Source organism: Lepidothrix coronata, unplaced genomic scaffold (assembly GCF_001604755.1).
Source record: "Lepidothrix coronata isolate B3197 unplaced genomic scaffold, Lepidothrix_coronata-1.0 Scaffold69, whole genome shotgun sequence".
Lineage (NCBI taxonomy): Eukaryota > Metazoa > Chordata > Aves > Passeriformes > Pipridae > Lepidothrix > Lepidothrix coronata.
In genome coordinates this window covers 2,300,318-2,323,358 of record NW_016690249.1, presented here as the reverse complement: position 1 = coordinate 2,323,358, position 23,041 = coordinate 2,300,318, and the positions used below count along the sequence as shown (strand labels likewise).

Genomic DNA, 23,041 nt, shown 5'->3' with positions numbered 1-23,041 from the left:
GTCTTAGGATATTAGTGAGGCTTTGTTGGGAATAGTCTGATTTCTCCTCTACCTAAAGTTTAGAAATGATGCTAAGAAGCTAGATGGTTACATCATGGGTTATTTTGTATGTATCTGTGAAGAATCAGGATACTTCAGGGAGGAAGGAACTTCTGAAGGTCTTCACTGTCAGTGGAAGATTAATGAAACTGCTTTTGTCACTGTGCTTTTCAAAGTTGAGTTGTAACTACAGCCTGACAAAAAATCCTTATATTTCTGGCTGTTTTCTGTCAGTACAGTGAATGGTTTGGGCATAAACGGTGAGAAAGGTGTCTTTTGGGGGCTGCTGATCATGGATACCCTCTGCAACAGTATGGATTTAGACAAGAACATAATTTCACAACAACCACATACTCTGTTGTGATTATATATGACTTTTATGTTTTAGTTAAATGGATGTACTAATCCAAATTTCAAAGTTACTTCACAAAAACGGTAAGTGTATTTACAGCATGAATAAGTTACACAGTCAGAATAAAAGTATCTCAGGTGTGCAACAGATTTACATGCATACATTTAACACTGGACAGCAGTTAAATGTAAGAAAAAACCCATATAGTTATGACTTTTATATATACATTACAAATAAAATAAGACATCTCTTTAAAGTAACTTAACATGAGAACTTGCATTTCACGTTAATATTTTCACTTTTTATACTCAAAATTTATATTAAATAAAAATATGCATGCTTGACAATCAAATCAAAAAGATTTGACTCTGTGATGGGACTTTCTCCTATAAAATGGCAAGTTAAATTAGATCAACCATCCTTTAATAGTATAAATATATTCATAAAAGCAACCTTCTAGTAAAAAGCAGCCAAGGTCCTTAAAAAAAAAAAAAATCTACCAAGACCATTCATGATCCTTGGGGGGGCCTAAGAACAGACCTCTGCAATATGATCCAGTACCTTCAGAGACAGTAGCCTAGTAACATTAGGAAATGTACTTCATAGCAGCTTGTTGTTTTAAGATACAGTAATCATATTCAAATTACAGTGTACATTAAACTGTAGTCCATTTACAATTTGTTTCATATACACAGGCTCTCAGCTTTTGACCAACAAGTTTGCAAGATTCCGTGGCCAGCTTCATTCTGCCCATCTTTCACTCAACTAAATAAGAGAAAAAAGGAAAAAATGTACAAGGGTTTGTTTTGTTTTTTTTTTAACAAAAAATACTATTTTGTGAAGGAAACATTGCACTTTTACCAACCTAAAATTAATTTGCTATAAAGGAAGTATTGTTCATGTAATAGGCTTTGGTATGCAATGGAAGTCACTTCTTCAGTAGTGAGTTGCAGTTGCTCAGTGAAATGCTAACTGATTTTTGTGCAACACAGAACAGAGGATGTTTTCCTGGGTGCTCTATGCTACCTCTGTCCTTACAGTATTGCTACACATTTGAAGTTCAGCCCATCGCTTTTTAGAAGAAATCCTAAATGTAACAAGAGCGAGTACAGTTTGACCAAACCTTTGTAAGGCTGAGAAGACATTGAGCCACCTCACTCCCACAGGGCAGCACTCCCAGCTTGAAAGAGGACACAAGGGTCCTGTCAGAGACTTGTACCAGAAACGCTGGAGTCTGGAAGAAAAGTATTGATGACCCGGTAACTCTGAGCTCTGCGAATCATGTCGCGGATCTCTATGTTCAGTTCCATTAGTTTGGTACAGATTTCAGTCAGGCTCTGGTTGGAGCCCACCAGTGCATAGGTGCCTGTCTGGCCCAAGGTTTGGTGGCGGAAGTAAATGTTCAGCAGTGTCTGGACTTCATCGTCAGAGCTACTTCCAAAGATATCATTGGGCCACAAAATCCTGCAATGAAACAGGAAAAGAACATGTATCACTATGGGTTTATCAACACAGACAGAAGCTATGTGATAGAGATCTCTAAAAGGGGAATGGACTTGCACACGCTTATAAAACAAAAGCAACTCACTGTTTTACACTACTGTTAGTCAGCCTCTGGTATCAGGCACTGAAATCACATAAAAGCCCAATTCCTATCATGTAAAAAATTGCTTAAGAGAACTCATTCAAATAAGTGGAAGTGAAACTGGACTGAACGTTAGCTGATGTCAGTGACATGCACCTGTAAGGAATTACCTCTATAAAAAGATTCTTAAAAGCCTCACAGCACTTTTGATCTACACAATGTAATTAAACATCTTAATAGTTGCAAGCATACATGTTTGATAGCTACTGGTGACACACCCCTGCAAAAGTTAATATCAATGCCCCCACGTACCTTGTTGAAACATATTAATTAACTATGCTGAATCAGTGCATTACATTTAGTATAAATTTAGGATGATAATAAATGCATAATTTTCTAATAACATGAAAGTCTAACATGAACCATGTAGCAAAACTTGCCTGCATTCTCTTATTTGTCGGATGGCTTTAACAAGTTCATTGTTCTTCAAGCACTCCAGCATGGACTGAATAGCTGCTTCAGTAGAATTGAATGAGGGCTCAGATTCTGTTGTCAGAGGCTCAGCTGCGATTGCAGCAGTAGCATCCTTCAGATTTTTCTTCAGTTCACTCAGTTCTCTTGACATATTTAACAGCTGTTCCAAGGAGAAAGATGAGAGATGGGTATTTTCATTCTCCATAGGCCCCAAAAGGAGTAGATATTTCAAGTATGTTCTTACTACTACATTGAATGCACACATGGAAAAGACCTCATTTTAACACAAGGACATTTCTTGATCTCTGTACATTTTATGGGGAAAACACAAACTACAAATCTTTAAACTTTGTGCTTCCTTTAACCTTATGCTGTAGTTTTGGCTTGCTAAAATGCAAGAGCCCATCTAAACAAGCTTTTATTCTTCACCTCTTCCAATTTTTTTCATATCATAGCAGAAAAGTTTAAGAAATCATACTTCTCCTGGAAGATGTTGTTATCTATTTACAAAACATATGCAGGATCCGATATGATTAACAGATGGACAGGAATTGTATAACCCTTTGTCAGGCTGAAAAGTTAATATGCAACAAGATTAATAAATAATTAATAAGTTAATTAATTTCTAAGGATCTACTTCTTCATGCTCACACATGCTAAAAATAACCACTGTCACATGTACTAACAATGGAACCTCCTTTAAATAATAGCCTATGGCTCCAGCAAAATATGCAAATTTCATGGTGAAACAGCTCCTCATACAATTGTTCCCCAGTTCCACAGGCTGCATTATTTATAAAAATCCAACAAAGTCATAACTGTGTAATACAGTTACAGAAATTAATTATAAGGAACACAAAATATTCTAAAACTTAAGACTATTCTAGTAGTAGTGGACTAGATGCCTACTGTCCTGTCTTCTCTTAAAAGTGAACAGCCCAGTCACATTCTGAGCCAGCCTTCAGAACTTAAGATACAGTAAGTATTCGAATTCTTTGTACTACTACAGCACATAAACCAAACCATTTCCATTTATAGACCATCTCTAAACTACTAGAATCTGTCATAAATATGTCATAGCTTCAAATTTTACTTCACAAAGCAAAATACAGTAACTTATTCTACTCAATAGTTTAAAATACATAAACCTTACTAAGAGAAAAATACATACGGAATGGCAAGTTAAATCTTTCCTTAAATTATGATCATTCAAAGTTATCACCTCAAAGGTATTTCAAAGTATTTCGTATTTTAAGCAATTGCTGAAAATAAAGCTGACAAACAGTATTGTTCTTGTGACATTTTTTTTAAAGTAAGATACATAGATTTATCTAAAAACAAAAGGCTATTTGGGTCAAAAGTGAGTGTGCTGTGTCAAAAATATTTGAAGAAAAAAGCTTGTAAACATAACAGAATTAGAAAGACATGACATTAATGTACTAAGTTGATTATGTATGCCTGCAGACATAATAGTGAAATAGTGTAATCTTTGGTGCTACGTTCATAGAAGGAAAAATAAGAACATGCAAATAAAGTGGAATTTTCAGTATAAGACTTTGTAATTTGTTACATACCTCTGGCATGGAACTCACTTCGTGCACTTGTCCAATAAGTTTACAGTAGGACTGAAAAAGCAACAGCAGCTGGAAGTGCAGTTTATATAATCTCTGACAGAGTTCCAATTGCTAAGGAAAGATTTGTAGGAGAAGAAATAATTAATAAATATTAGTGAGTTTAGGTAATTTTCGATAACTAACAAAACACATATAGTTCTGTTCTTAAAAACCATTATTTCACTTAAGTATGATCCTATACTATTTCAGAAAATAAGTAATGATTTTTCTTCTGCAGGTAAGTCAAATATGACATTGAAAATTAAAATTATGATGACTAGCTTTCATGTAGCACATGTCAGCATCAGTCTTAAAACATATTTGTTAGCTTCACTGTCTCCAGTTTGCAGCTGGAAAGCAGAGGCAGAATACAGAGGAAGTGACTTTGCTGCTTAAAACATGAAACTCTAAAACTTGAGATATGGACGAAGACCTCTTCTCAGGGATGGAAATCCAAGAGAGAAGCCATAAAATAGTTGTCCAAGAGGGTCAAAGCTCCTGCCTGCTTCTCTGATGAGAGAGGAAAAGTAGCAATAAATCCAGCTAGGAGTGAGAAGGAGGAAAGGCCAGCTCTGGAACTTAAAACTCTGCTCATGGATTTTCCACCATCTTAAAGAAACTATACAACAGATGGATAGAGTTTAATGTGTAAGACGATATTTGGCTTCTATGATGTATTATCCCAGATTATGTAGGTACTGCTCTATGAATATTCACTTGTTTCTTCCAGTGTAATGTGCAGCACAACACAAAGGGTGTCAGACACATCGAAGAGTCAAGTTAACATGGTTGTCAAGGTCCCGGTATTTTTGTGTGTATTAGGAAGGGGAATCTCATAGTTCCACAGCTGGATCATGCTGAAGAAGGGAGGAACATTTAATCTTTGACAAATTATGTAAGAAGTGAAAATTCTGCAAGTACAAGTCCTGACCTTGTACTGACTCTTTGGCAGGAAAGCTTTACAGGTTTCAAACCATATTTGATTTGTCTGCTGTTACAGACACAGTGATCAAGGATGGGCTCAATGCTCTTTCCATCTGTTTGGAGCAACTAGAGCAAAGTTTCATGCCAAACATGGTAGAAAAGAAGAAGAAGCTATTAATGACTTTGCTTCTTTAAAGCACTTCTTATATGCTTAGCTACCAGCATGTACTACAGCTCTTTGATGAACTGAGGTCTGTGCAAATGCCAGCACAAATTCTAATAAAGTTCTTTAAGAACATTTTAAATGTTGATTTGACTGAGGTGTTTATTTACATATGGTTCAATATTTAAGTGCCATGTTTTTTATTAACAAGCCAAAATTAGAACCATAGCCTTTGCATTTCAGTTCCCAAAATTTCTGTACCAGCCAGAAAAGGCTGAGGTCAAAAGCAAATTGCAGCTTTGTTCATCAGGGTGAGGAGGTCACCAGCTACCCATCTCAGGTAGTGTTCAAGGCCAGGTTGAATGGAGCTTTGAGCTACCTGGTCTAGTGGAAGATGTCCCTGCCCATGGTAGAGGGATTGGAACTATGTGATCTTTTAAGTGCCTTCCAACTCAAACCATTCTATGATCCCACCAGACCTGATACAACAAAGACCCACAGGAGCTGAAAGAGGGCCCAGCAGATCCATGGTGAGAAAAAAAGTGGAGTGGAACAGATGTGCTAGGACAGAACTGGCTTGTGGACAGGGACAAAACCTATCAGTGGCCAAGAGAACAAAGAGATAGGGCCTGAGGGACACTGCCAGTGAGTGAAATAAACCTGCCCAGAGGCCATTCTCTGTAACTGAGGGCACAGAGCACTGCCAAGTTTGCATTTGTGTGGCTAACCATTCTCCTCCCAAAATAAAGACTGACTGTTTAGATATAACATCCTGGCTTCTGTCTTTCCTTGAAATGTGCTCCGGCATGTCAGGGGCTGGCTGGTGGCCCAGCTAGGGAAGTGCTAACTGCTTACCCCGAGTGCCAGCCCAGGGACACACACTTCCTCCCTCATCCTGTTTAGCTTACAGGTAGGGACACAGCCTCAGGTTCTCCAGCAGAGATCAAATTCATTCTATTCAAATTTTGGAGACCTAGCAACGTTACATAGCAGTTACATCCATGTACACTTGAAGTTGTCGGGGAGTTAAAAATTAATTGAAAACCAGGACACATCGTTAAAAAAAAAAAATCTCATGATAGCTTGGCATGTAACACCTGGGTTTTTTCAGTCCTTGGAGAACAGTAATTCAGTTTCACCCTTCTGGCTGCTAACCTGAATGAAGACAAACTAAGGTCAAATTGATGATTCTAGTTTGACTCACTCAACATTTAGTTACCGTATCAAGCAGCTCAATTTTTGTTCTTCCTCAACAAGTATTAGAAACCAACAGTGGTGAAACTGTTCATCAACATATAAACAAAACCCGTTTGAAACATAACTGCCAACTACAAATTGTAGTTTTCCATTAGGAAGAAATGAAAATTATTAATTTAAAGTAAGAAAAAATGTTGTTTTCCAATCCGGCATATTACATCCATTCAAAGGCTTGATTTTTAAAAATGTATGTAAATGACCATTTGAAACAGCATTATGAAGGTGCCAGAATTTTAGCACGATATTTTCAGATTTCACAAAACACATGTTAGTAAATTATTTTTGTCACTGCATTTAGAACCACGTATTCTATAGGAAAACTATAACAAAAAAGGAAAGCATGCTTAGAAGTAAAACAGTAAGATTGGGGTGTATTAGTCCATCTATAGATGGACAAAAAATATGAAAGAACTTCAACTTACTGCAAGAGATTCCATTTGCTACACAGCAAGCATGGCACAGGAGAAAAGGAAAGGAAAGAAAGTATAATGTCAGTGTAATGCATGCAATAGGAAGCACAGCCCATCTGTAATAGCATAACTTGTCAGCAGTATTAGCAATGCTTGCCTCAACCTGAGAATTGGTTGGAAATTTCACATACAACATGCACAGCATTCTTAATAAAATCGAGCTTTAATTCTAATTGTAAATTCCAGTCTAAATATCCTCAGTTAGATCTTCAGATTTATTAGTTTGAATGTATCCCACTAAATAGCTCAGGAACTTACAGTGAAATTGTGCTACAAAACTCTTGAAATAATACTTTTATTTATTTAAATTTTCTTTCTTTTTTATTAAAAAGAGCTCATATTGCAAAGTACTAAAAAAATTAGGAAGGGTTTTCAAGTCATGAATAAAACTGAACTTTGCTATTTGTAAAAAATTTCTTATTTATAAATAGTTCTATTTTTTGGACTTAATAGATCTAAGGAAATTTGCAGGGTAAGCTTTGTGACTGCTGGGCCTATTACTTGGTACATTACAGGGGAAACATTTTGCATATAACTTTTAAATTATGACTATCATAAGGAAAAAAATCCATGGAAAATGCCAGTTTTGTTTAACTACATGGCAATGCCACAAGTTGAGACAGCTTTTGTTCCTTCCTCTCATCAGTAATGATTCACTGGTTTGTAATTCTGGAGCTACTAAAATGTCAGTGTAAGTCCTGCCGCAATAGTAATAAAAATTCTAATTGACCTACATTAACATTTCAAAGATTAGGGGACTAAGTACTCTCTTCCAAAAAAAAGTGTTCCTCTTTTCTTTGCCAAGAGCTAACATTTCCACTCTGTGTACATCTTATGCAGTTTTCCTTATTTTGTAAATATTACAATCTCATATTTTACATGAACAGAGTCATCACATAAATGCTGTAAGTAACAAACACAACATCTGCCCAGTTACAGTCTGATGCCAATGCATATGCACAGAATGTTAATAAACATCTGGAATTCTTATTAAAATTATTTACCTTACCATCCATACAAAGGCAGAAAACAAGAAATATGAAAAAATGCTAACTTTGAGGAGCCTAACAAAGTGTTTCAGCCTGTCTTCTTTCCATTGGCCTTACTATTAAAAGGTATATGAAAAGTATTGTCCCAAATGCTTTTCTATAAAATCATGACAAACTAAGCTTTAAGGTCTTATGATGTTTAATTTTATGCCTTTAACATTGCTTGAATAGTTTTTACTCCTACTTAGTACTCTTCAAAAAAACCTCTTTCTATCTTGGCTTCCATGCAGTTCACGTAAATGAAGCTTTATGAAGCTAAATTCAAGATAAGAAGAGGACAAGAGCAGACAGATCACTGTGTTCCAGTAAATTCACAGGTGTGCTGGCTTGAGTTTTTCAAATGTCTCCTCTGTACTGCTTCCAAATCCAGGCAGGCCAAAAAAGGGGCAAGGAAAAACCCAGCAGCAAGGGCTCAGGAGGAATGCTCACAGCCTTTACAGTTTAATCCCTATAGTAAGGGAAGTGTTGTAGATTAGTTGATAGACTTTACAGAAATAACGGTTTTGGCAGCTGAAAATACCAAATGTTTAGAGTATTTGGATCATTTGCACAATTCTTTATGCAGCTAGTAAATGCAGCATCTAAGAAGGACACATTCCTTAGCAGAAGTGCTTTGATTTAGTTTTTTATTCCTAGAATTGCTGTTTTGTACTGTTAGCAGACCAGGAATAGAGCAAAACACTAATTTTTAGATCACAGATCTTCTTGCTTTTTCAAGGAATCTTTTTTAGATACTGAAAGGAAATGACAGTTACATAATTATTCCTTAAGACATTAACACTTTGATGGCAACACAGTCTTCAGTCATTTACTGGCACAAGAGAGTGCCAGCATATTAAAGTAACTACTGTGTCCAAGTGTCCAAACTGCAAGTGCATTTTCTTAGGTTATCCTATTTGACTTGGCATGTCAGCAGACAGAACCTTTTCCCATGATCTAGGAAATTGAGTATATACACAAACTTGTATATATATCAGAGATAGAAGAGCATATGCTGTGCATTCTTAAATATCCACTGGACTTGAAGGATAATAGAAACTATTCTATCTATAAACAGCTGTGTTCCTCCTTTGGAAAAGCAACCTACCTTGGCCCATTTCACCTCATTGTCAATCCATGGAACTGTCAAGCAGTAGTCAATAATTGATTATTGATTATTAAGAATTTATAGCTGGACAATGGACTCACTGTGTCTTGAGCTGTACTGTATCTAACTCAACTCCAGATGACTATGGTGCCAAGAGGTACACCTCCAGTCTTATTGGTGGCTTAGAGTGACTGAACCTTTAGCCCCAGGGAAACTCATAACAATAGGTACATTCTGATTTTTTGGAGAAAATTTTTATGGATTACAGGATGTTTTAAATATCCATTAACAGTTTGAGTTCGCAAAGCCCACATCCATTAGTTTGTGGTGAACTTTGGGATGAGGAAGGTTTGAGAAAGGTGTATACTGACTTTGGACTTCTAGAGTAAACAGAACATCTCATTAGGAGATAAATACTTATTTGATTAGCAGTGTTAATTGACAAGAAAAAGAAGATCTTCCAGTATCTCTTTTCCAAAAAAGCAAATAAAGAAACAAACAAACCCAGTTTTTGACTAGATTAAAGAAATCCCTGCTTAATAAGGCTGAAGTACGTACAAATAACTGTACTTATCTAAGACTGTTACACCTGGACAGATAGCACAATAGTAGGTGCAGTTATCTTTCTCCATAAATTGATTCCTATGTCACTGACACTCTGTTTTTCAAAGTAGCATCAAAGCTTAAAAATCACACACGTCCAAATCATCTAATCTGTTGCAATAATAAGCAGGGGAAAGACATTCTGGAACATTAAACTTTTACCCAAATTTCATACAAGTTGCTAGCTCTAGCAGCTGACCTAGACAACTTCTATTTCAAGCTTCTTTAATGTCAGAATAAGCAATTTTTGCCTTTGCCCGTTTTCAGTAACAGTAACAACGGTCAACAAATCATATGGAATTATTTTGAAATAAGATCTGATTAGAGAAACTGGTGCCAAATCACTTACCAGCATCAGCAGGCATTTGTGATGCAACTACTTGTGATAATGCTGAATTCGGTCTCATGTCTGTCTCATCTGTAGAGGGGACTATTTTCATCTCAAGCTTTCTACCTTCTGTAGAGTAATGTGTTGCTTTTTCTTCCTTACAATTACTTCTGAACCTTTTCCAGAAGTGGCCTGGTTGTGTGCTTAGCTATGCAATTTTTTTTTTAGGCCAGAAGTTTTCGGAAGACTTTCAGGCTCTAGACTAAACCTCAATGAGTTTAAGAGTTTAGGCAGGTTCCCTTGTGACTACAACTCTAAGACAGATTTTTTCCGCCCCTACAATTATTTGATTCTTTAGCCTTTCATGTTGAGGGAGAAGTGGAGAGGAAAGATAAGAAAACAAATACTTGCCACTCTATGATTAATTTTTCCTTGTCCCTTCCTAATCATATTTCCTCAGTTTCTCTGGCCTCTTCCTCCCATTACACTTTCATTGAATAAACAGATAGTTCCTTTGGGAAAAGCTGCTTCAATTGACATGTTAATGAGTAGGGGAAGAAAAGAAATATGCCTGTTGATCAAAGACCTACCATCCTCTCAAATTCCAAAGAATAATGCATTTTGGGCTGAAGGAATAAAGCTGGGGAGAAACCAGGAACTCCTGAAGGAATGAGAAACCCTTCTTTTCAGTCTGTCTGATAAGCAGTATAAATATTAACTCTGGCTTCACAAAACACACATTTAATTCTACAACAGAGAATGCCTAGTTAAAAAAACCCACACAAGTGGAGCATGACATTTACTGACTTTTAGATGCGTTTAGGCCAGATATATGAGCTCAGTTCACAGTTTATTCCTTCTCCTCAGCATTCTTTCTCCTCTACTTTTTCAAAAAAGAAACAATGTCCGTGATTTTATGAGTTTCCAAAAGAGGGATGTAGAGCATAAATTAAGCTGTCTCCAGCAAGATATGTAATACTAGAGTCTGAAGTTGCTGTTCAGGGTATTGTGCATCAGAGGGAGGAGAATGCCCATTCATATTCCAATAATGATGCATACTCTATCACCCTCTCCCGATGTGCTTGCAGGAGAGGTAGTAGCATGTATTCCAGGTCTCTCTTTTTTAGATTTGAGAATAGTTCCCTTTTAACTTCCCTGTACACCATTACAATTACAGAACAGACAGTATCTTATTTAAATGCATTGGAAGGTGTCTAACTTCTGCTGGTGCCAATGCTTAGCAGGGGGGAGGAAGATTGAACAGTTTTTCCACTGCTGGCGATTGCAGCCATAGGATTTATTAGCAAATTAGATTTGCTAATAAGGTCAAGGAAGCCAAAATGCAGGTGCGGTAAGGATTCAGGATTCTTGGGAAATGGCATAAAAAAAATAAAAATCAAGGAAGTTCAAATACATAGAGATGGGAAAGAGAGGTTAAGATAAAGACAGAAGAAAATAAAGTGAACTGGGGAAGAAGACAGACAAACTGAAACCAACATAAGAACAAAAGAAGGTATTTGAAAAACATGGTTACAACAGGCAAGTCTGTATTCTGAAAATGTCATAATTATCTTTTATAAGTTAAAATACATGGAAAGAGGATATATCACTTTTCTTTACATCTTGTTGCTGCTTCCTGGTCTTGGCTAATTTTCTTCAGACCCCTCTTTTTCCTATCCCTTCATTCTTTTTTCTCCAAAAGGAAAATACTCCATAAAATAACATTTCTCAATTCATTATACATCACCAAGATATCATCTGTTTCCCATACTTAGTATATCAAATAACGGTAATGATTGTGTATTTCAACCAGGTAAGTCTTGCTGTTGAGCAGACCGAGTCTGTAACAGCTGTAGATAAAATGGGAGTAATATAGAAGGACAGTACACCAGAAATGATTTTCAGAGACACTCCACTGTGGAAAACTGCTCCTGCAACATCTTTCTAAAAGGGAGAGCACACCCTACCCAGGCAGGGTAAGCTTTGCTTCCTTGTCTAGATGAGGAAGGCAGAAGTACCTCCTCTGAGTATTTCCCATTTCCTGTGGCCAGAACTGAGGCAGCAACAATAACTTCAAGCCTCAAGTGTAAAAACTGGATTATGCCCAGGCCCAGCACAGAGTCAAGGAGGAAGTACAGCAGGCTCCTGTGGGTTCCAGGACAAGATATATCACACATGTCACTTTACAAGAGAGAAGTAATACTGTCCATTCATTACCTTCTCTTCTGAGTCCCCTGGCTGGCAGGTAATAACTCCATCTCGTGAGCCTCCAGCAAATGTTGCTTTGCAGTTTGCAAGCCACTGTTTTGAGAGAGAAATTAAAGAAGATATGAATAAGACCTACTATTTGATTCAAAGAAAGATAAGCAGTATTTTAGTTTCAAAGCACAGCATGTAAACAAAAGTTTGCAATTGCAATTTTTATTACCACAGACTGCAACAATTTGCTTTGACTGTAATTTAAAAAGTGTAGTCGTGATTTCTATTACTATTTCAATTGCATAAACTAAGAAAATTAATTAATGAATGAACAGGAGAGAGACTAGGAATATTAAAGATACCAATGTTTCTAATATTAGGGGATACAATAGCTATTTTTTTAGTTCTGGTCCATATGTTCAGGAGGAAACTTTCCGTAAATCCAGTATCTGAAACATGTTTTTGTACTGAATGTTAGTCTAAATAGATGTGAGTGGATGTGCAGTTTCCTGACATAGCATAAGTATACAAACATACAAAACCAAGAACATAACATAATTCAGCATACCGAGAGCGTTGCCTCTTTCCTGTTGTTATATGTGTCCAGGTACTCCTGCAGCTCTAAAACACTGAACTTCAGCTTTTCAAGAAGGCCACAAGAGAGCAGCTGGAGAAATGAAATCAAAAGGTCTAGTAAATGTTACTATAAAAGAACAAAAATATTAGCATAGTAGAAAGTATAGTAACGATATTGCAAAAGAACACTTAGATTTACAGATACTAATACTGAAAAATATTTATATTTATGCAAAACCCTAAATAAATAGAATAGTAAGTTGAAAAGTGAATAGCAAAAGTTGCACCTATGATAATGTGGAATTGAAATTGTGTTCTGTGTTTAATGGATTTGCAGAGGACTTCCCTAAAATAAAACAGCGCACAAAGCTTAACCAGTTACTCTCCACAGCTCTCTGAGGACGTAAGACACAGCTCTTCCATGGTGACAGCAGTAGGCCCAAGATTACACTTTACCAGTTCCTACCTCTAGACTTCTCTGTGGGAGGTCACACTGTCCTGACGCTGTTGGATAAACATGAGCCAGAATGAAGACAGTGGGAAGGGCCATCTCATTCATTCCCTAATATATACTTATAAAGAATCACAGAATCATTAGGTTGAAAAAGACCTCCAAGATCATCAAGTCTAACCTTTGACCAAATACCATCAATGCCCACTAAACCACATCTCAAAGTGCCACATCTACTTGGTTTTTGAACACTTCCAGGAATGGTAACTCCACTGCTTCCCTGGCAGCCTGTTCCAATACCTAAACACTCTTTCGGTGAAGGATTTTTTTCTCATATCTAACCTGAACCTCCCCTGGCACAACTTGAGTCTGTTTACCCTTGTCCTATTGCTAGTTGCCTGGAAGAAGAGGCTGATGCCCACCTTGCTACAACCTCCTTTCAGGTAATTGCAGAGAGTGATAAGGTCTGCCCTCTCCAGACTGAACACGCCTAGCTCAGCAGCTCTTCATAAGATTTGTGCTTCAAACCCTTCACCAGCTCCGTTGCCCTTCTCTGAACTTGCTCCAGCACCTCAATGTCCTTCTTGCAATTAGAGGCCCAGAACTGAACACAGGATTTGAGGTGTGACCTTACCAGTGCCAAGTACAATGCCAGGCAAGGTCATTGCCCTGGTCCTGCTGGACACACTATTTCTGATACAGGCCAGGATGTCATTGGCCTACTTGGTCACCTAGGCACACTGCTGGCTCATGTTCAGCCAGCATCATCCAGCTCACAGCACAGCTAACCCAAATGAAACCACTACATGTATTACCATTTTTCATGCTAAACTATGTAAAAAGTAGCTTCTCCTTTTTCCTTTGGAGAGCCAACTGGGTCCAGTAGGCACCTGTTTTACATTGGGTTTTGACACACAGTCTCAACCCATCATAACTATTCTATGATTCTACGATTTTATATTACTCATCTGTCAGTACTTACCTAATAAAATAATGTGGAAGATAAATGGAAATATGGTTCAGAACAGGAGATAAAACATAGATAAGGAGGGGTGAGTTCCTTTTGACATATCTGTTCAGGAGTTGCTCAAAAGTGAAGCAGCCAGTAAAATAACACACTGCAATGAAGCACATGCCTTTTGAAAGGAATATACTCACTGTTTCTGCATCTACAAAAAGGGTGGGACATTCTGAACATGATGTTAACATCTGAGAAGACCTCACAAACTTGGAGCCTATTCCTCGCAGGTTATCTCCCAAGTAACTAGCTGCATCACAGGTTAGGAAGCAGAATCTTTTCTGAATATTCTGGAAAGCAAAATACAGTTTATTATATTATTTACTCAACTATGAGCTTCTTTCCTCTGTAAACGAATGTCTTGGCTGTTATTCTTTGCGCAATAATGTACAAAAGAGACTATCTCCCTGTGGAGAACTGAATGTCTGCTCTAGGATACTGACTAATAGTTATTATATTGGAGACAGTGTACAGCTGGGCAGCTGTGAAACTAATTACAGAGTTCATCACAATCTACTACTGAAATACATTCTTGTAAAGATGAATCAAACTTTATAAAGCCTTTTACCCACAGGTAGCGTTTTTTTTCTTGTCTATGCAGAGTTAACAGAGTTGATCAGCACATTACTTTATCTGTCCATTCCAGGCATTGTTTTGTTAATATTCCATGCCAAGTGGCTAATCACATAACATAATGGACATTCTAATGCCAAACAGCAGCATGGAAAAATCAGAAAAAAACTTTTGTTTTTCCCTGTGGGAAAAAACTTCTTAGTAAAACTTCACTGCTTCTTGGGAGTACTCTAGAAATACTGCATTGCATCCGGGAATTGTTCTTCTCAGATTTTTTTGGTGTTTTGAGTTCTAAACCAGTCTAGCCTTTCAGAAACATTCTAATGCTTTTCAGTGACTAATATATGAAGTGAATAATAAATAAAAATAATGTATTAATCTTGCAGGAACTGAAATAATGATAGTGATAAATACACAGCAGGTTTCACTGCCCAAATATATCTCAGTGAATCCTAGTGCTCAGCAGGTGGGAGTAACATAAAAGCATTTTTAAAAATAAAAGTATGCAACATGTCTATTTGATTAATTCGAAGTTACCATAGGCATTTTTCTGAGGAATGTAAGTTAGGACCCATACTATCATAAGCATGCCTCACTGAAGAGGAGCACTTCCCAAATACCAATCTGGATGATAGACACAGATAACAGATGCCTGTTACTGCTCCTGCACTGGTGCATTGAATTATCTAAAATCAGGTGAGTTGAATTCAGACTTTATTGATAATGGAAGCTGTTGGATTGAATGATTTTTTAAAAATGCTAGATAAGCCCTCACATTGTACATAGACTGTACACTATCAATGATTTATAAAATGGTCAAAGTTCCTCTACTGACCAATTTCATAATTACTTATTTGTGAATCTCTCTCGAAAGCATCTGAACTGCCCATGAGAACACAGTTAAGATCAGATAGACTGATACTGCTCTTACTATGTGTTTCTACCACCTCACTTCAACATAGAAACAAAGTGCTATACACCTCACTCGGCACATAGTACAGATTCTCTGCTGCACTGAGTCTGTAGTAGAGGCAAGGGTTTAACCAGATAAATGATTATTTTATAAGCAACTATCAGAATCATCTGAATCATGGGGCTTGGTGACAGTTGGAGATTTACTGAAAATAGTCAGTCCAAGTCTTAGCGAAACTGTTGCTGATAACCCTTTTGGCAAAGGAAAGAGATCTACATTTGATACTAACCAAGAGAAAAGAGATATCTGAGAACATAGAAATGAAAGGAAATTTGGTAAGACAGATTACAAAAGAGAATCCAAGAAACACTCTTTGAAAGGGACCTGTGGAGAACATCTGATCCAACCTTCAACTGAAAGTGGAACTATTGCTGACCCCAGATCATGTCAGCCATGCTTTTGATTAGCTGAGTCCTGAAACCTCCAAGCTCAGAGCTTTCTCAAGGCTCTGGGTAGCCTGTTTAGGTGCTGCAATCCCCTCCTGGGGAAGAGTAATTGAGTTTATAAATCTGAGGCAGTGAAGGAGATAGACTACAGAAATAATACAAACGATTTCAATGCATTCAGAATTTGCATGAAAGAGCCCCTTAGAAATAACTTAATGGAGAAAGAAGATAATGAGAGGTAGCAATTCCTTTAGGAAAAAAAAAGAAGGCATAAGCACATTCTATACCACTAAAAGATAGAAATATATATTACAACATACAACTGGCTATATCATAAATATTTCATTTGGACAAATACTCGTGCAAAAAAAGTACCACAAAAAATGAAACTGCACTGAATTGCTGTCTCGGATATCAAAAGTAGTATGGTGATGTAGGCACAATTATCAGAGAGGGAGATACCAAATAAACTAGCAAGAGAAAGGACAAATATCAAGAAGTAATCTAGAAATAATTAAGAGGAAGGCCAAGGAATCACAATGGAAACAGCTACTAACAGATGCTACTGAAAAGACTAATGTGTTTCATGCCTCCTTTTGCCTTATTGCTTCCAGAAAGGGCATCTGTGTACAGGTAGCAATGAGACATCTATGAAAAAGCAGGTGAGAACAGATCTTGCTAGCTTGGATATTTTTACATCTTTGCAGATTAGGGAAATTAATGCTATGATAGTTATAATACTGGGTAAAGAGGTATAGGAGCCATAACAAATATCTTTGAGAACTCACAGAACACAGCATTATTTATAAAAATAATTTCCTCAGCATAAAAATAATTTAAGTCATGGCTTCATCAAAAGCCAACCAGTCTACTATTTAGATTCAAGACATAATATTCTTCCCTTTCTCCTGTCCTTTTCAGATATTCATAAAAGCAACAATCAATCTACAGCTATGATGATAATGGTCTTGAACAGTGTTTTAAAGTATTTTATGTGAAATTTTGAGGGTCTGTACTTTGCTATCTATGTATAGTATTTCAAATATATTTGTTTTGCAATTACATGGACTAACAGTTCTATAATAAATTATCATCTCAGCTATGTCCTTCTGGGTGCAGATTACAGGGGTGGAAATCTATCAAGCAAAGTCTGAATATTCATAAAATATTCTAGGAAAGAGGATTACTGTGAATAATAATGCCAACTGCCAGCATATCATGAATAGGTATACGCCTGCATTTAGTCGCTGTGCTTTGTGTCTATGTAAATAATAACAAAATATTCTCAGATAGTTTTCTTCTTAACCTCAGGTTTCCTCTTCTGGGAAGAGGACTTTCCATTACAGAAGGGTTCAATTGTGGAAACTGCTTGCTAGATCTCCAATCTACTTGGAACTATCTGGTCTGCTGGAAGACATTTAATTTAAGGGAATACAAAGAGGCAGCTGCAAAGATAATCCAGAGATCTCTGACCTATGACTTGTTTACAGGAAAAGTACTTCAATAATTTCAGGAATTTTAAACAAGTTTAGCGTGTTGTGGGCAAACATCCAAGATACCATTAACTTGATGCAGACTGAAATGTAGGTGCCCTGGAAAATGCACTTCTTTCACTTCACCAAGTATTTAGTTGACATGCTCCTCCAAACAAGGATTTTGTTTCACAGTTAAATATTTTGCAAGCCTAGCACACACTGGGCTTGTTTCTGAAACTTCCTGTTGGTGAGGGTCACAAGTCAAAGCTAGTGAATGAGTAACAAAGTTTGATGGTGCAAACACAATACCATTCCAGACAAGCTGAGATCTTACCAAAAAAATATGGGAAAATAGTACTCCTATGTTTTAGCCCTGAAGAGAAGAACAAAGCTATTTTTATAAACTAAAAATACAGCTGTGACCCCAGCTAAAAATGGTGGCTTGTTGATATTATTAACACATTTTTCTTTCTCTTCCAATATCAAGTGAAGAAGATGAATAGGGAAGATTCTGAATATAGGGCAAGCACGACAGCAAATGTAGTGTGTGCATACTAGGATTTCAAGTTAAACAGGTACTTTTCAAGTAATGTTTAGGTCTTTCATTACACAGTATAATTTGTTTAGTCTTCAGAAGTGTGACACCAGTCCTTTTCACTTCTTCAAAGAGAAGAAAAAAGAACAAATAACTCTGAGAACACTTAAGCAGGGCAATTAACCTCTAGGACTGAGGTAAGGGCAGAAAAGCTGACATCATGAAGAAACATAGGACTAACATGCAAGTCAGCAGTGGGTTTTATTCCTTCCAAATGATTATTTATCAGTGTTTAAAAGAATGCTTATAAAACACTCATATTTACAGTGGTGTAATGTTTAAAGGAGGACAATGTGCAGCTAGAAAAGACATTTAACTCCAGTGGAGCATAGAGGAAACATGATGAAGAGATTCTTAGTGTATGATACTTCTTTCTTATAAGGATAATCTTAGAGATATCAAAATATCTTGCAACTGTACATTAATTAACAGTGTAATAATTGTATTAATTGTTCATAAAAAGTCACATACTCTGAGATTATGGGTACTTAAACTCTGCACAAAGATACCTGGCTGCTATGTATGCTGCTGGAGCATGCTAAACATCCTGCAGCTGCAGGAGAAACCATTAAAAAGGCTTTAAAACTAATTATGGGTAAAACCAGACAGTCACTCTTAGAACATCTTGTGCATTTGACTCCTTTTTTCTCATTATCTTTTTGCAAGATTGTTATCTTTGCAAGCATACAGTTTTAGAAAGGAGAAATGTATTTCTAGTCTTCAGATTCAATCTCTGGAATTTATGTTATATGATGGCAGCTGGATATTTCTATTCCGATGAGTAGGTACAAAACATTTAATAATGTTGACTTTCACAGGGGCATGTGCAGATTTCAAGAGTTGGAGATAAAAGAACAGATTAACAATACTTTGAGATTAAAAAGGTTATTTCCTCGTCTCTTGCATTTATTGTTTCAGACTATTTGTAAAGTACTGAAGAAAACACTCTTTAAAGTGGATCCATATTCTATAATGTTACCTCCAAACATGGAAGTATGAGATATATACTATTTTTATGACAAAACAGGTCATAGAAGACAGTTCTGCATGAAAATGTAGTATGCCAATTCCACAGTATGCAAAATTACAATAGTTATCTATCTAGTAGTTCATTACTGGTACTGTTTTCAAGAACTACTAATTGCCACACACAGTTTAAACATTTTGATTTTGTATCTTAAACTTGTTTTCTCACCTTAAACAGGGAAGAGAACACATGAAATGTATAAACTGCACAGGAGCCATCAGAGTCGCACATGAGCTGGTTGATATGGCTACGCCAGGCTTCTTCTGCATCATCACATGCTGCTGGCTGAAATGCAGCCAGGATGGCAGAAAAAAATGGTGAGGGAGGAGGGGAGGTGTTTCGGTCAACGTCTCCAAAACTGAAGGATTAAAAAAAAAAGGTGAGGAAAGGAGAATACCAAGAAGGTGGCAGATAAACTATGCTATAACAGAGACATATAATCACAGGACCAATTATATCACCTTTCTAAAAATATTCATGAACTTTCAAATTACTTTTGAAGGTTGACAAGATGTTGGCTACAATGAAGAAAACTCCAAATCAGAATCCCTATTTTCAGGCCATTGTCATCTATTTTCCTCCATCCCAGAACAACTAAATTGTTTTATTGTACCATCATTTGGAGGAAGAAGGGTGAAACTTCACAGGAGTGAAGTTTCCTCTCCTCTCCCCCCCTTGTTCCCCTCTCCCGCTCTCATCTCCTTAAATACAGGCTAATTGCAGTTTAACTCAACATCCAAAATGTGATAGAGCTCCATATGGCATGGAAAAAATCCTGATGCCTATAACATATACTGAGGTCTAGTCACGTCCACCAGCAGTCTTAAGAGTATATAGTTGAGATCTTTGACAACACTGAGACTTCCTTTCATGAGAAATCAAAAGGATGAATACCTGCCTGATCTGTTGAACAGGTAGTTAAGTCACATCTCCATTACTGCAAATCTTTAAAAATCCTTTTTATTTTGATTAAATATATTACATACATAATGACTAACTGCATCATAAATTTGTTTTTCCTAGAAGCACAAGCTTGGGTTTGATTTTGGTTTTTTTTCAGTTGTGTGATAATTATGCAGGTAATTAGGGCATTGTCTTCTCATTGCTCCAAAATCATGAGAATTTTATAACTCCTGTGGCCAGAACAGTCATTCCATTAACCACCACCTTGTTACCACTTTTGTTGTACAGTGTAAAAGAACTTGCATGAATAATAGCATATACAAGTACCTAGCAAACTGTTCCAGCCTGCCAACTTTCTCTTCAGTTTCTGTCATATCCAGACTAAGACTATCACTGCATTCAAATGCTCCAGGAAGTTCATTTGTAGACCCTGAAAGGTCATCCTCATGGACTGGTATATCTTGTTCTTCATGTACAGCTTCAGCCTAGGGGAGTGAATGATGATGTCTTAGAAAACAGCAAATTAGTAAGTTAATTCCACTAATAAATAGAAGCATTTTATGAAAAAAACTCACCTGACAATATGTTAAACTGCACAGATATAAAGCCAAAAATTATAAATTACATGAATCAAGTTACACTTCTTGAGCAATGCTGTATTTGCTTAACTCACTGTCTTGGATAAATATTATTTTTAAGGCATTTCTTCAACTTGTCTAGCAAAGAATTTCAGATTTCAATGCATTTGGCAACATAGCAGGGAAGTAATTTTTCAGGAAAAACAATAGGGTTCTTTTTACTGTCAGGCTGTCCTTGTCACTTAACACTTGATGGTGTCCAAGAGGGTATTAAAGCCTCTCAAAATTGATTTGAAACAACTGAAAACAATCACCATCTGGAAGACTATATGAATGTTTAGAATTGAGAATTAATTTTAATACATCATTTACATTCAAGAAGAATCCAAAACATTAAAAGGACTATGCTTCTCTCATTTCCTTCTGTTTTCTTCTATTAGCACCTATAGCACCTGATTTCTTTTTGAAACATTCCAATTTCTCTTGCATTTTTAGTTTGAACAAATTTTGTTTCAGTTTTAATCTTTTGGCTTTTGTCTGCATCATCCGTAGCATCCTGCAAAGCAGTTCCTTTAGGGATGACTGCAGTGAATAGCTCAAATGTTTGGGCACATATGCATGTACATACATGTGTTGGCAATTGGTAGAGAGGGAAATCTGTGGCAAGTGGAATTAAAGGAGAAAAGTGGCCCTCTTCAGTTTACCAAATCTGCTTGGATCCCAGATAAAATCTGGGGATTTGCATTTCTAAAAATTAAACAAGACTTATATCAGAAAAGACAGGATCAGAAATTAAGTAGAAGAATGCTTTTTTTGGTTTGCTTTATTTTCTAAGCAAAAGAGAGAGGAACAGTCCTGAGTTCAGGGTGAATGAAATCAATCAGAGCACCAGCCATCTTGAAAACAGAAATAAAAGCTATATGGCTGAATTATCAGAATAGGAACCAGATCAGCTGCTAAGAAGTGTAAATGTTTCATGCTTCTTCAAGAAGTAATTAGTATTAACCACTTTCAAATATTAAATATTAGCTTGAAAGAATCATTGGTTTCTTCACTGCAATGACAGTGTTTGTATGAGGAAAATACATTTTGATAAGATAGGGTAGGGCAGGAAGAAAGAGGAAGCAAACACCTTTCACCCACTGGAGTCCAATATGATGCCCCAAAAGCAAAATAAAAAAGTAGATTCTGAATATTCATGCAGGATTGTAGTATACTTCCAGAAATCTGTAAGTTGAGATAACTTGAAAAATAGCTAACAGAGCACCATCTGAATCTTTGTATCCCTCATAGCATTATCCATTTGTCTTCTAACAGCTTTTAAGTATTATATTAATTATTGTGAACACTATCTTTAACAGCAAATAAGTTTAACTGATTCCATGCTTTTAACAATAATATCTGGATTTTAGCACTCAAACATTTGAGAACAGGCCTATATAATCAGCCTGTTTCTCTCATTTGCTGCATCTGGTTAAAGGTTGAGGTGATATTTTTGTTTTTGCTTATGATGCAACAACTAAACATTTTTGTACAGTGCTAAAGAAGTAACAAAAATTTTCCTCTGCACTGCTGACATACCATCAGCTCTCTGAAAAGAAGAACTCAGAGGAAAAGAGAAACAGGAAAGTGCTCAGGTTTTGTGTTATCAAATTATGTAAAAATTATTTAGGTGTAAATTTCAAGTTTTCTGACTAAAAACTGGATAACTTATTCCTCAGAATAAATATAAACCCAGACATTTTAATTTTGTTTATATTGACTCCAATGTGTTTAGAGTAAAAATACAGAAGTGTGCACACTAGTAGAAAATAAGTTTGAGGCAAAAAAACGCTAAGAAGGCAATCTGTGTTTATCAATTCAAACATCTTTGTAAGACTAGTAACCTGGGTTGTGTTTTTCACCAATATCTAAACCTGTACGAGGACTAGCTGAATTTGCCTGTCAACCCCACAAGAAACTACTGTGATTTTATATTCTTCACTCATTTTTTCTAAAGTTTTTCATTTTTTGGATGAACATTGGCCCATGGGCCATTAAAGAAATTTTGACAGTAAAGATTCTAAACCCTCAGGCATATATGAGACTCCTGAACTGTGATTTGCAATTCTTAATGTATGTACCAACAGCTACTGCAGCTGGAGATTAGCTGCAATCACCACCTGCAAACATATCTGTTCTGACTGCTGCTTCCTGAACTGAAATTCTGCCAACTTGTGCTGTTTATGGTTGTTACGCGGTTACTTCTCTACTTGTTTTGACGAACAATGAGTTTACCTTCTCTACAACCACTACTTTCAGAAGTTTCCCTCCTTTCCTATCCTTACCCTCCTTCTGTCCTTT

At 36.6% G+C, this 23,041-nt stretch overlaps 1 protein-coding gene across 8 annotated transcripts in view; it reads right to left on the bottom strand.

The window, feature by feature from the left end:
* Window positions 1-392: 392 nt before the first annotated feature.
* Window positions 393-23,041, bottom strand: part of FRY (FRY microtubule binding protein) — a 236,177-nt gene continuing 213,528 nt past the window's right edge. For 6 of the 8 annotated variants that reach the window (XM_017818584.1, XM_017818586.1, XM_017818579.1 and 3 more), the window contains 9 exons: window positions 20,448-20,605; window positions 19,386-19,575; window positions 14,329-14,478; window positions 12,712-12,810; window positions 12,162-12,245; window positions 6,830-6,847; window positions 4,025-4,135; window positions 2,417-2,610; window positions 393-1,855 (listed from right to left, as the gene is read on the bottom strand). In XM_017818584.1, coding sequence (XP_017674073.1) covers window positions 1,597-1,855; window positions 2,417-2,610; window positions 4,025-4,135; window positions 6,830-6,847; window positions 12,162-12,245; window positions 12,712-12,810; window positions 14,329-14,478; window positions 19,386-19,575; window positions 20,448-20,605 — 1,263 coding nt within the window. In that variant the 3' untranslated portion in view covers window positions 393-1,596. The remainder of the gene's footprint in view (window positions 1,856-2,416; window positions 2,611-4,024; window positions 4,136-6,829; window positions 6,848-12,161; window positions 12,246-12,711; window positions 12,811-14,328; window positions 14,479-19,385; window positions 19,576-20,447; window positions 20,606-23,041) is intronic. The other 2 variants (XM_017818582.1, XM_017818581.1) reach the window with 1 other exon arrangement.